At 30.4% G+C, this 14,472-nt stretch overlaps 2 protein-coding genes across 14 annotated transcripts in view; one reads left to right on the top strand and one right to left on the bottom strand.

Annotated features, from left to right (window-relative positions):
- The first annotated feature begins 4,336 nt into the window (after positions 1-4,336).
- On the top strand, positions 4,337-10,627 carry LOC105833446 (sister chromatid cohesion protein DCC1). Of its 3 annotated transcripts, XM_012675190.3 has the most exons (9): positions 4,337-5,361; positions 6,053-6,226; positions 6,363-6,561; positions 6,644-6,836; positions 7,127-7,343; positions 7,449-7,558; positions 8,796-8,979; positions 9,041-9,165; positions 10,336-10,627. In XM_012675190.3, the coding sequence occupies exons 1-8, from the start codon at positions 5,321-5,323 to the stop codon at positions 9,144-9,146; spliced, it is 1,224 nt and encodes a 407-aa protein (XP_012530644.1). In that variant the 5' UTR covers positions 4,337-5,320; the 3' UTR covers positions 9,147-9,165; positions 10,336-10,627. The 3 variants fall into 3 exon arrangements, with proteins under 3 accessions (XP_012530644.1, XP_012530643.1, XP_012530645.1); XM_012675189.3 differs by lacking the exon at positions 10,336-10,627 and having other exon boundaries at positions 9,041-9,776; XM_012675191.3 differs by lacking the exons at positions 4,337-5,361; positions 10,336-10,627 and adding an exon at positions 5,386-5,523 and having other exon boundaries at positions 9,041-9,776.
- Positions 9,290-14,472, bottom strand: part of LOC105833444 (focal adhesion kinase 1) — a 106,213-nt gene continuing 101,030 nt past the window's right edge. For 10 of the 11 annotated variants that reach the window (XM_036291561.1, XM_036291560.1, XM_036291562.1 and 7 more), the window contains 6 exons: positions 13,948-14,097; positions 13,769-13,868; positions 12,401-12,632; positions 12,015-12,309; positions 11,406-11,748; positions 9,290-11,322 (listed from right to left, as the gene is read on the bottom strand). In XM_036291561.1, the coding sequence (XP_036147454.1) occupies positions 11,428-11,748; positions 12,015-12,309; positions 12,401-12,632; positions 13,769-13,868; positions 13,948-14,097 (1,098 nt within the window). In that variant the 3' untranslated portion in view covers positions 9,290-11,322; positions 11,406-11,427. The remainder of the gene's footprint in view (positions 11,323-11,405; positions 11,749-12,014; positions 12,310-12,400; positions 12,633-13,768; positions 13,869-13,947; positions 14,098-14,472) is intronic. The other variant, XM_036291568.1, reaches the window with a different exon arrangement.

The raw sequence follows: 14,472 nt of genomic DNA, 5'->3' as shown, positions 1-14,472 counted from the left end.
GTGGTCCATTTTAGGATATCCCTTCAATGTCCACAAATGTATATCCTATGGATATCCTTATAAGGTCCATGGACATCAGGACAAGAAATGGACATAAAACGGATATCCATAGGATATCCTGTGCTGTTTGGGTACTTACCTTTCTATAAAACTATATCTCGGTGGTTATTAGTGAAATTCTTGGCCATTCCTTAAAACTTAATTCCTGTACAGAATCCAGTAATCTCGAATAAGAAACTTACAGTACGGACTAAACGCTGGTACATCTCTCCCAGACAACACGCATGTCTAAAAGACATCTTTAAGACGTCTTAAAAGAGACGTCTTTGAGACTTTATTAAAAGACGTCTTTATGACGTCTTAAAATCGTCTTATTTTAGACGTCTCTCTTAAGACGTCTAAAATACGTCTTTTTAAGACATATTCTTTGAGACGCCATTTAGACGTCTTTACGACGTCTGAGAAAGACGTTTTTAAGACGTCGAATGACGCACATAACCAAATCTGCCGTGTGATGCGATCAAGTCGATCGACGTGCTTATCCCGTATCAATTTTTGAACTCTTGCACGTATCGCGTGTGTGTTAGGACGTTTTGTCCCGGTTTGCTGTGTAACGCAGCCGAGTGTGGATACGTTAATACAACACAACTTTTTAACTCTCGTACGTATCGCGTGTGTAGGCTGTTATTGGAAATAATTAACCTTTCTGACAACATTTCTGACAACAGTTTTTGACAATTAATAAACCGGACGATAATAGTGTTGCGCTTAAGTTGCTGTAAAATATGTGACTGAATCCAGTATCTCTGTAAAATTCTGTAATTTCCAATCACGAAAACATGAAATAAAATTGAAATATATAATATAAAATTTTTTATTTATAAAAAAACTTATCTTAATAATAAAATAAAAATAATGAAATATAAATATAAAGTATTTTGTTTAAAATAATAAAAAATAAAAAATAATAAACCTAGCTTTTGGAATCCTTGGTGGAAAAATTTTCTACAAAATTCTAAAAAACTACAAAAATTTACAAAAGTGTGTTTCAAATTTAGCATTTTTCTGTAAAAACTACAAAAAAATGCCAGAATTGGAACACTTTTGTAAATTTTTGTAGTTTTTTAGAATTTTGTATAAATTTTTTCGCCAGGGATGTCTAAAATAATTTTTATATAAGACGTCTCAAAAACGTCATAAATAAAAAAAATTAGACGTCTTAAAAACGTCTTAAATCGGGTCATAAGACGTCTTAAAGTCGTCTAAAAGACGTCTTTCTGATAGTTTTATAAGACGTCTTATAGAAATATAAGACGTCTTTTAGACGTCTTTAAGACGTCATAATGTTCTCTGGGCTGTTTACACTATGACTGCATTCCGAGATATTTACTGTCAGTACTGAAAATCTACAGTATATATAACGTAAACTATAGATTTTCAGTACTGGCAGTGAATATCGGAACGCAGTCCATATACGATCAAATGAACCAAACGGACCAAGTGTTTACAGCGTGCTAAAATCTTTTGATACGCGTACCAACTTGGTCTGATACTCGTATTTCAGGAATACCAGACCAGAGCGTACTAAAATAGTCCATGAATGTTTACACCGTGCGCATTAAGCAATTTAGGCCGGTATTCATAGTCGGGTCTTATATTTAAGATCATCTTAAGTACTGTCTTAAGATGCCATCAACCAATCACAGAGCCGTATTAGCATCTTAAGACATTGCTTGAGACGATCTTGAAATAAGATTTGACTATGAATACCGGCCTTAGTACTGTAAGGCCACTGCTACCGCTGACTTCCCTAGTCTAGTAAGCACGCTACCGCTGGTTGTTAGTTTGCGTGCGCAGTGACGTCACGGCGACATCAACTCATGTGATTGGCCAATGCAAGGCACGTGGCCGGAACACGCGCTGCGTGGACGAGTCCTTTGTGAAAGGACGAAGAACAAGGGACTCGTGCCTCGAAAGTCCTAACGAGTGGTCATGCGTCTCGGACGCTCTTAAGTTCGCGAACCGTCTACGGACTCGACTTTGAGATTGCGAGCGCATATACACGTCGGGTTAGCACTTAGTCCGGTAAACCGCGTCACTGTAACGGAACGCAGTAATAAATCCAGTTTTTTATAAACTAAAAGACAGTGCGTCGTCATTTTCTGATCGCCGGTGAACGATCCCCTTTTCTCCACGTCCCTGAAATCCTGACCAACCTAAGAGTTTTCGGTACTTGAGATAACCTCTAACAAGGCTCTTACAGTACGAATATGGTGCTTGGTACGCGTATCAAGTACTCGGTGTAAACTAGGCTATTGGCTGATCAGCTTTAATTCACTACTTGATACGCGTATCAAGTGCTCGGTGTAAACTAGAGCCTAGTTACATCGAGCATTTGGTACGCGTATGAAATAGTAAATAACTAGTGAATGTGTTTAATCATTGGCTGATCAGCTTAAAAATACAGAATCGATCTCCTTGATTGTTCTCCATCCGAGAATCGTGTAACCAATAGAATTTCCGCTTTCCCTATCATCGTGGACATAAAGCTTAATTTTTAGTTGATGCAATATTAATATATTTTATAACGTATATTGTATATGTATGATAACAATAAGATAATTTACATATGTCTAATTTTTAATTACAGAAAAACAGGATTGCAAAAATTGGGGGCAATTTATATGCTGGGAGAACACGTAATATATTAAAATTTGCATTATTAGACACGCTGTGTCAAAAATTATCGTGGACTAGACGGAAAGGATCTCTGGCGATCAAAGAGACAACATTTGCGAATATTATAATAGGTATAATTAATTTTAGTACCTTAAGGCCGGATCTACAATAGGTGTAGTAAGCCTTATGCCATAAGAAATTGACCAATTATAATCGAATATGAGAAGAATAATCAAATATAATTGGTTAATAATTCCTTATGGCATAAGGCTTACTACACTATTGTAGATCCGGCCTTAAACTCTCTCTTTCTCTCAGTCTTTTTCACCATAATAATACAAATAAATAATTATTTCAGATTACGTGTCACATGTGGAAAATTGCAGTCATCATCAAGTGCAGAAAATTGTTCAAGAATGGCTACGGCACGCAGGAGATCGTGTAAATTACACAAAAAAAAAATATTAATATATAATATATATGTTTCATTTATTATATTAGGTTTGTTCTGGTTGCCTACACTTTTACACTTCTACGAAAAATATAAGTTCTTATTGGTTTATATTTTTAACCAGCCAATGAGAACTTATACTTTTCGTAGAAGTGTAAAAGTGTAGGCAACCAGAACAAACCTAATATAATAAATGAAACATATATATTATATATTAATATATATATTTTTTTTATATTTTTCGTAGAAGTGTAAAAGTGTAGGCAACCAGAACAAATCTATTATATGTAGTTATAATTATTACAATAAATAATAAAAATATTAAATTCTAAATATAAAGTATTTTATTTCAAATAATTAAAAATAAAAAATAAAACCTTTTAGAATGTCTAAAATAAATTTTATATAAGACGTCTCAAAGACGTCATAAATCTGACAAAAATAGGACGTCTATACAACGTCATAAATAAACAAAATTAGACGTCTTTTAGACGTCTTAAAAATGTCTTAAATCGGATCATAAGACGTCTTAAAGACATCTAAAAGACGTTTTTCTAATAGTTTTATAAGACGTCTTATAGAAATATAAAGACGTCTTTTAGACGTCATAATGTTCTCTGGGTAGCATAATGTTTTATGTATATAATACATCGCAATAACCTTTACAGTCTCAAGATCATAAATATCGTGTCTTCGTTTCATTGTCGCATAAAGTTTGGTGTTTCCAAAGATTATTGACGTATATATATATAAAACCAGAGAGGAACCTGAGAGCGGCCACCGCGGCTTTTTTCGTGCAACCAATATTTGACTAGCATCAGCGCCAAACGTGGATGTAAAGCCCGTTCTACATTAATTGCAGTCGCCAGTTGTAATTTGCAACACCCAATAAATGTCGAGCTTTAACTAGAAACTAAGCGCCTATTGGATGTCGCAAGTCGCAACTAGCTGCTTGCGATTAATGTAAAACAGACTTTACATCCACGTTTGGCGCTGATGCTAGTCAAATATCGGTCGCACGAAAAAGGCCGCGGTGGCCGCTCTCAGGTTTCTCTCTGATAAAACATACCTAATTTTTCCTGCTAGTTAGAAGAAAAATGGCGGACGTGAGAATACTCACTTTTATAGTGCCTTAGTTTAATCATTGGCTGATCAGCTTAAATTCACTACTTGATACGGTAAGAGGCCAAAATCCATAAAACTAGAGAGGATAATGTTGGCAACGCTTCAAATCTCTAGGATCCATAAATTTATTTTTTGAGGTTTTCAGCACTGTTGAAGCGTAAGAGTGTGCACAGAGCAGTACAGAGTGTGTACAGAAATAAAGTGTTGTGACAGGTGTAGTAAATAACCTCATTTTTTACAAATTATTTTATAAATTTTTGTTATATGTAATGTTTTTACCTGTACTGTATGATTGCCATAGAGTGTAGTAAATTTTGGACAAGATAGGAGAATAGGAAATTAAGAGAAAGAGAGGAAACTTCAAGAAATTTGGAGTGATATAGAAAGCAAGGACGATGATAATATTGATTTATTAATAATATTGTACAAATTATCCCAAGTTGTCGGTGATGAATAATTTAAAAGATTTTTTTTTAACCAATTACAGGTATCAATATAATCATTGATATCATTATAATTGAGGTAAAAAATGAGGTTATTTACTACACCTGTCACAACACTTTATTTCTGTACACACTCTGTACTGCTCTGTGCACACTCTTACGCTTCAACAGTGCTGAAAACCTCAAAAAATAAATTTATGGATCCTAGAGATTTGAAGCGTTGCCAACATTATCCTCTCTAGTTTTATGGATTTTGGCCTCTTACCACTTGATACGCGTACCAAGTGCTCGGTGTAAACTAGAGCATAATCTCTGTAAAGAGTCAGAATGTGCCAAAGTCCAAAAGAATGTTAACAAATGGCAGTAGAATTAATAAAAAGCAATTAATAAATTGCACTAGTGCGCACTGGTGCAATCCAATCGAATTCGCCATAACTTATTGCACTAATGCAGCAATGCAGGAATAAAAAACAAACCTAGAGGCTCTCTAGTCGCGTCCAGTGAATTGCACCTTAAATTTGGCGGGAAAGTATTTCGGAATATGTTACAGAAGTTTTAAAAACGTACATTCGAAAAGATAGATATTCAAGAGAAATAGAGAAAGAAAGAAAATTAAGTTGATATGGAGTCCGTCGAGCTGATAATGGAGTCTACCGACAAAAGGTGATTATTATTTAACAGAAATTACCTTAAATTTCCCACAAGTTCTTGATATTACAAGATCATCGATGTTGATATATTTGTTCTTGGATAGTATTTCTTAAGAACAAAAACTAAAAATAAAACTTTAAATGCAAAGTAGGAAGTGTCATCTGCTTCTACTAGGTGATATTCTGTAGTTTTCATAATACTGTTTTATATTTTGTAGTAATTAATGTTTTCACAACATAACCACAAATGGACCACAATTTCTGAGAAAATCGAATCCCAAAACTTGATATTAGCAGGCTATATTTTTCTCTTCTTTTTTAGCATATTTATTTATACAAAATATTAACAAATTAATTTATATATAGATTCTTAGAAGCCCTTTGCTTCGCTGAAAAATATTTTTTGTTGATTGTACAAATGCCTTTTGCTGTTCCGCAAGACGCAATATGTACCGCGATTATATGTAAAAGTTATATAGGTTATATTGTTTTTAGTTGATTTTGTATAACAAAAAACTTCATGAATATAAATTATGAATTTTTATTTTTTAAATTAGCAGATCATGTTTTTATCAGTTTTAATATTTTTAATGCAATATTTAATTTTCAAGAAATAAATGAATATCGCTTTAGAAGGCTTATATCAATATTGGCAACTGTTCTATAATTTTTTTTCTCTCTCTCTCTCTCTCTCTCTGGTCAAGGAATATCCGCACAAAAGAGGATGTTTGTGAGATTTTGGAATTGGCAACCATTAAAGAGTCTGATTTAAATGCCATGACACAATGCCTATATCCCATGCAGGATCATCAGGTCAATGATTTGATATTGTTGGAGGTGGATGAGCACATATTAGGAGCACTGAATGAGGGAGATATGTATGTTTTTTCATATAATTTCATTTACAATTATTATTTTGTGAAGTAAATCCATAAGATACTTTTTTGAATAGTAACATAATTATAATTCTCATTCTTCAGAATAAAGTGATCATGAATAATTTTGTAACAACAGAGTATCATTTCGTGGTAACAAACGTGATAATGCTACATTATGTACACAAACTCGGACCTATGAGATCAGAGAGGCTGAGATATCCAACTCATGGTTGTTGGTACCAAACTTAAAGCTGAGCAAGGCAACAGACAAAAAAGTAGCTGATAGAATTGTGGAGAAACGCAATGTAAAAAAGATATTTAACTCATATTACGAGGTACTCAGTATTCTGCAATACCTGAACATTGTTTGAAATAAATCATAAAAAATATAAATAATAACAATCTTTCATATTACAGGTAAAAGAAACCAAGCCTGATCTGGCAGGTTTGTTCGCTCTGCTCAACTCATCCTCCTTTAAAGGATTAGAATATGAATCTATGATAGATCAGAAGGCATTGTACAGCTGGAAAAGACTACAGAGTGAGTTACAAGCCAGTGATCATGAGTTAAAGCAGGCTCTAACGGATTTCTTAATAGCCAACATAGATGGTATGTAATAAAAATCTATATTGCGTTAGGTCTTTGCTTTAAAAACTTTGTAATAGTTTTTGATAAATTAAAACACTTATAAAAATATATTAACTGCAGCAATTTGTTTATTTAAGATTATTTAAAATATATTCTATGTGCTTTTAGTAATTTTTTGTCAGCATTCTGACAACAAATAAAAACTTAAAACAATGTTGTTGCAAATTACTAAAGATTTTTTTGTCAAAAATGCTTATAATCTTATGCATACTTAAGCGATATCGTCTAACTTAAAACTTTATTTTATTAAGGTTATTTACGTCTCGTGTCATTTGATGTGGAAGCGAGAAGCTTGAATTTGATGTTGGATTATTTTGAAGAACAGTCCTGGCAACTTGATGAAGTAGATAAAGAAAAAACATATGACAGTTTAAAGAAACTTATTCACAAACCAGTCTTTGATGTTATATTTAAAAAATATACAGAAGTAAGCACAAAAATGAAAAATGATAGCAGTCCATTGTATACGTAAGTACATTGTTAACATTATTATAAAATTCATTATAAAATTTATAATGATTAATGACAAAATTTTAAATAAAAATTTATATTTTTTAAATATGTCTTGAGAAGGTACGACGAAGAAAAGTGCTGTGCAATGATAGCAAAGGTTCTTCTCGCTGCCTCTCCTGTCACTGAATATAACGAATTCATGGAAACATGGAATATGGGAACCCCTGATCGTATGGAATTAATAACCTTAAAATCATAATTATAGGCAGTTGTTGGGCAAAATTGTTTAGCAATTATCGATTAATAATTATGACAAAAAATTTATTTCTCGAGTATAAAAAATGGTTAAAATTTTTTAGTTACATTGAAATCAATCTTGTACATTAATTAGAATTTTAAGTTATAAAATAAATTGTATATAATTATGATTATATAATTCATTGATTAATTGAAAATAATTGACTACTGTTGGGTAAAAAATGAATCATTAATTATTAACTGTTCTAATTTATAATTAGCAATCTAAAGGACTTCACAGTTTTCTTATGGGAAAGTACTTTTGGTCGAACTGGCTATAAATCTAATATGTGATAGTTCACGGTGTCCAGATCAAAAGTTCCAATGGACGAGAGATCATAAAATCAACCACTTCTAAGATACCGGCGGTCAAAGGTCAATTGTGAAGCCTTATATTTAAGCAACATCAGGTATTTATGCGAACACAATATAGTATAGTGAAGATCGATTATGAAGCCTTATAATATTTAAATAACATTAGGTATTTATGTGAGCACAGTATAGCATGGTGAAGATAAGATTGGCAGCTGATCCAACTATTAAAAATCGAGGGAGCATCCAGCCATTGAAGGCATATCTGAAGTTACTTAAATATTAAATATAAAGCTTTGTCGGTATCTCAGAAGTGGTTGATTTTATGACCTCGCGTCCATTGAAACTTTTGATCAGGACACCATGAACTATCACATACTATATTTACAGCTAATTCGAGCAAAAGTACTTTCCTATAAAAAAATTGCAGGTTCCTTTATTGATTAGCTGAATTAATATAACATGGGTTAATATAATAAATCAAATTTATCAACTATTATCAATTTAGACATTCTCGATATGACACATTTTTTAATCTGTTCATAAAATTATGAATATAATTTTTAGAATATTAAAAGTTAATGATTAATGATTTTTTAAACCAACGGCATTTGATTTATTTCAATAATCAATAAAATCATTAGTAATTATGCTTAATTTTTTATTGATTACTTTAGTTAAATAAAAATATCGATTAATTATACAAAAATCGTTAGGCAGTTAACTTCATTAATTGATTACATTGATCATGATTATGTATACAATTTTTAATCAATTATTTTAGTTAATATATTAATTGATGCCCAACATTGTAGAGCTTTTTCTTTGAACTTCTAACTTTTATATGTTCTATTTTAGATATGCAACCAAAAGAAAAGTATTTATGTGGATCGGCTCTTATAACGTATAATACTTCGAAAATGCAAAGGGAAATTGTATCTTGTCCAGAAGCGGATTTATCCAATAACATACACGATAGACTTAATGAACTTTTTCAAATTAAAGCTAAATGGACTATTGAAGAGATAACACCTTATATTACGTAAGTGGAAAGCAGTACATATCGTCATTAATTTAAATCTCATGTAATCGTTTTTTTTAAGGCGTTTTACAAAAGGGGCAATGAACGTTAATGCACTTTTAACAAAATATGCCAGATGTTCAACAAAAAATGGGATAAAATATTATGGATCAAAACATGGCAAGTGATATAGCGATTACATTTTTGGTATGCATTCAATTGTGTTACAATAAATATTGATACATGTATTACTGATTAATTATATTAATGTCAGAACTATATTTTTCATAATTATCTATGATGTTAAAAGAAAAATAACACACGTAATTTATTTAACTTGTATAATCATTATATTTAATTACATTTACACGATTTATAAATATTTTTGAGACGAAATAAGATTACGTATAATTAATTTTTTAATTTATTTACACTGATGTAATAGTGACATTATCAGTGATATATATTGCTGTTATCAATCATTCATTAAAAGTCCATAATTGAAATTATAACATTTAATTATTGTATTACAATAATTATATAATCTGAAGATTAGACAATAATTATTAATTTTATTGGCCACAAATAACTCTTGTTATATCTCTTTGACTATAAAATTTTATTATAAAGCATTTTAGAAAATCAACTTTTTCTTTAATCTGATGTTATTTTTAATTACAATTAAATAGAATTTCAGGAAAATGTAACAGATTGTCATGATAGAATAATTACAAATTATTTTTAAATCGGATATTTGTTTCATCAGTTATTATGTATGTCAAATAATAAAACTTATAAATGTATTATAAGATGAAAAATGATTTAAATTTACTTATGAACAATGCTGAAAATTTTCATAAAAGTACAAATTATGTATACAAATATTTATATAAAAAATTTTCTTGTAACAATAAATAAGTCGTAATATTTAAAACAAAGATAAGAAATGATTTTTATAATAAAATGTATATACAACTTTGCATTATAACACACAGTGGCTAAATTGTTGATTTAATCAGTAAATGTAATCTTTGTTTCATGTAGAATATTTCCAATTCAAATGAAAAGTATTTGATGTTTTCACAAATAAAAAAGCACCAACAATAATTGTAAATATTCATTATTTTCTGGTATCTGTGATAGTAGTTTCTTTGATAGGAAACTTACAACACACAAACATAGTATTCATTTCTTTAGAGTGTATAAGCACATCTTGGCACATGAATCTTTAAAGCCACATACAATTTAAAATATCAAATTTACTACTCACAAACTACAAATATTTCACGTTTATCCCAATTGTAACAATATATGAATAAAATGTACGAGTACAATGATTAATTATGTGTGTCAAATTGTCAAGAACATTTCTTACAGATATTCCCCCAAACAACTTTTGTCAGGACAAAAAGCACACATGTAAAAATGCAATACTTTTTTTATCTACAAATATTTGATCGCGAATTTAATAAATGCATTGTATATATGAATACATCGCTGCAAACCGATAAACTATTAATGGTATACTTATGTGCAAAAATGGAACTTTTTAAAAACATCTGTAGGAACTGACTCGTCGCTGAAAAATGATTTTTTATAAAACATTTTGTATATAAATGTCGCAAACTAGTATATAACCATTAAATAATTATTTAATAAAAATAACACACATTCAGTCCCACTTTTTACATTATAATTACTGTCCACAATATACCTAGGTAGGAAATAGACTATAAAATTACGAACTTGTGTTAAAAACAACATCGATTATATCCTATGGAAAATTATATTCTCGCGTAGCTTGTTCAAAAAGAAAAAATATTGTTCGTTTAAATATATATTTATAAATATTCACATACATATATCTAAAATACGTACTGAGATGACGCAGGGAAAATCAAGAAATTTTCAAATGCGAATAAGTGATGTTAGAATAAATATGATAATAAATTTGAAATCTTTACCTCATTTTTAATAATATTAATGTAAAAAAAATTTAATTTAATAAATGGCGTATGTGTTCTTATCTTTATGGTACAACGTAACTTTGCATCACTTCATATGTGCATTGTACACAACAAATAGTAACGATAATTCTAAATCCTTTGGAGTTGTGATAATTCATTATAAATAAGACTTAAATTCTCTAGCGAAATTTCTTACTCTACTATTACAATTATTGAATACTGTCTTATCTATAAGTACGTATAGATAAAAAGTCTGCATATTTAAATGTTAAAAAGAGTTGAAAAGCACAAATTCTAAAACTCCCATTAAAATATTGAAATGTAAATGTGTACATATGGGTAACTTGGTAGTATATCGTTTGTTTATATACATGTTAAGCAATGATCCAAAACAGTTCTGGAATTAATATGTTTGATATATTAATAATAGTTTAAATAATCATTTTATTTATGCTAGGAAACATATCACGATTATGTTACCTTAATTCAAAGCACCTCATTGTTAGCTGTCATTTATTGAAGTCTCACTTGTGACTTTATTGTTAGCCGTAAACACCATTTGGTTAACGCCTGTTGTAACCGACTGACTCGGATGTATGACGGGACTTGCGGTTTGAACCAAATTGCAAGTAACGGGAACCATAGGCAGTAAATTGACAGAATTATTGATAGGCCCCGCGTTACATGTCAATGAAGGTTTCTTTCTTTCTAAACTATTAGTAGCAATTTGTCTCCTTGCTGTTGAATTGCGTTCAAGACTATTTGTTACTATATTATGTTTTCGTTCTAAACTGCTACTGGAATTGAGGTCGGACTGACTTCCCTGTGTAACAGCAGATATTTCAATCACATTTATTTCATAACTTATCAGGATTGAATAAATTAATATTTTTTAAGAATTAAATTAAGTTAAAGTTAATATTTTTAATAAAGAAGTATTGGTTTTTTTGGTAAATATACAACGCTTTTTCTTTCAATTTTCTTCTAAATTTGTAAATTTGAGTATTTTTATGCAAATTTTTAACTAAATTTTTACTATCCAATCCTGATCGTTTATTTCAACAAATAATTTCAATATGTTTAATTTACCGGTGAGGATCGGTCTACAGATTGACCTATTCTGTGTAATAGATCACCACTTTGGCTTTGTCGGAAGGTCGTTTCTTGTCGTTCGGTCGATTGACTTCGCCTGAGAAATTGCTCGCCCGACTGACTCAAACGAATGCGATTCTCGGGTGTTGATTCTCGCGTTCTGTTAACAACGTCGCACTGCCTTTGGCAAATCTGATTATTCACGTATGGATAACGAATACGGATGGAATCGATTACGTCTAAGAGATTCTTTGCATCCATGGCTAGGATATGAGCTGCAGAAAGCATTCCCCTAAAAAAAGATTTGTAATGTTTATTCATTACTCTCAATACTTCTTGTAATCTGTCGATAATCATACAAATAATCACAAAAAAATAATTACTTCCGATACTCAGCATCCAATGTAGTAGCACTATAATTTTGTGCCAATTTCATAGCGCTTACTAATTCTGCCATATCTTTACTTAGTACTTTATGCGCCATTTCTACTTCGCGATGCGCGGATATTGGCAATATTTCTACCAAAACATCCACAGAAGATAGTAGTGCCCTTAATTCAATGCCCACTCTACGTACTAGCTCTAAATACTGATCAGCCTTGCTTTGTTGAACACCTGCAATTGACATTTTCCTTTTCTTACATGACAATGTATTATAATGTATGATCTTTCAAAAATGTGTAAATAATAGTAGTAATAATGATGGAAGCATGTGGGACTATATTAGTATAAGTCTAAAGAGTTGTTTTGTGACTCCCACGCACTAAAACTTTTTTCTTAGTTTTAATACAGAGAGTCTAGTTTTTAGGTCTAACACCTAGGTTTCTTTTAAAGTTATACAGCTTTTATTTTTTATTTTAGACCTTAATACAATCTTAGTCCTTTAGATCTGATATAGTCTCTTGGCCTTCCTTGGTTTTCGAAAAATATATGTAGGATGGCTTTGGCAAAAATATTTTCGGTAATTTGCCATTGCCTTCCGAGAGATGACGAGTAATTTAAAAAATTTGATATGTTCTGGGTGTATTTGAATCTAGATTTTGGACACAGAGCACGTAATTCTCTATGTTACGATCACTATAAATATATAAATAAATGTCAAATATTTTAAGGGTATTTCCATCGATCGAATATTAAAAAAGATCTATATATATATATATATATATATATATATATATATATATATATGTATATACACATATATGAAACGTTTAGTTTTTGAGATAAAAGCTATTGAGAAACAATGGAATCTTGAAAATAAAGATATCAAGAGACACGGTAGTGTCTCGCGCCAACTAAAAGTGCAGCGCGAGACAGACTGTTAATTTTACATCGAAATATATTATAGAATTGTTAAAATATAAAATATCTTGTAAATTATTAATTTTTTGAAAGCTCTATTTTATATACCAAATAATTAGATAAATCTCATATTATAAAAAAAATTATTTTTAAAGAAAACGGAACCTTTATACAATTTTGAAAAATTAAAAAAAAATTTATTTATCACCTTTCACAATTTTTGATCCAAAATATTTTTTAATGTTTTGTTTTAAAGAAATATTCCATTATTTTACAATAAAATCTTTATCATGAAAATTAGCGTTCTAATTTCTAGACCCATGATATAAACTTTTTAAAATGATTGTTCAATGAGAATACGTTTCTAGAATATTTGACACTTATTAATTTACACTCTTTAGATATACATACCCATAGATTTACTATTTTATTAATTAATGTATTCTTACCTTGCGATAATGACATGATTGCACGAACGACGCTTGTCGTACAGTCATATACTTTATCGTTAGTTCTGTCTAAATCCGCAGTAGGTGTAGGTTCCATTTTCTAAAAAAAAAAATTATATGTACAATATTTACATCGCAATGGTAATTTGCATTGATATAATTATTACGTGTAGAGTTACCTTTACTACAATTACTTTATCGAAACTCTTATCCGAGCCAAGAGAGCCTGTATTGACAGAATGAGGCTCATGGCTTGGTGATTGAGTAACTGATCGTGGAACCGGGGGACTAGCACTTTCATCACCACTCGTAGCGATCGATAAACGTTTCTGTCATAATAAAGAAAATAAAAATATAAATAATTTCAATTACACTTTAATAAAAAATGACTTTTTCTAACATCAAAATGAGATTAGTCATTTTTTATAGTTTTTTGGATGCTAAGATTTTTAAATTCCTTATGTTACAATTTTGACAAATTTATAATTAATCCTCCGCGGTCACACTTCAGATTTGTAACAAGTTGGTCACACTCCACTGACATTTTTGTGATTTTATTATAATTATTATAATTACCGTATAGGTCGGAGCCCCGATTTTTTTGAAACTATACGTATTCTTATGTATTTTGGCACACTGATTACGCATATGATAATGAAAATTGGCGCAAATTTTATTTTCATGGCGAAAACCATAAAAATCAC

The sequence above is a fragment of the Monomorium pharaonis genome, chromosome 8 (assembly GCF_013373865.1).
Source record: "Monomorium pharaonis isolate MP-MQ-018 chromosome 8, ASM1337386v2, whole genome shotgun sequence".
Taxonomy (NCBI): domain Eukaryota; kingdom Metazoa; phylum Arthropoda; class Insecta; order Hymenoptera; family Formicidae; genus Monomorium; species Monomorium pharaonis.
Note: the sequence above shows the minus strand (reverse complement) of the source record. Positions and strands in the feature narration are given on the sequence as shown.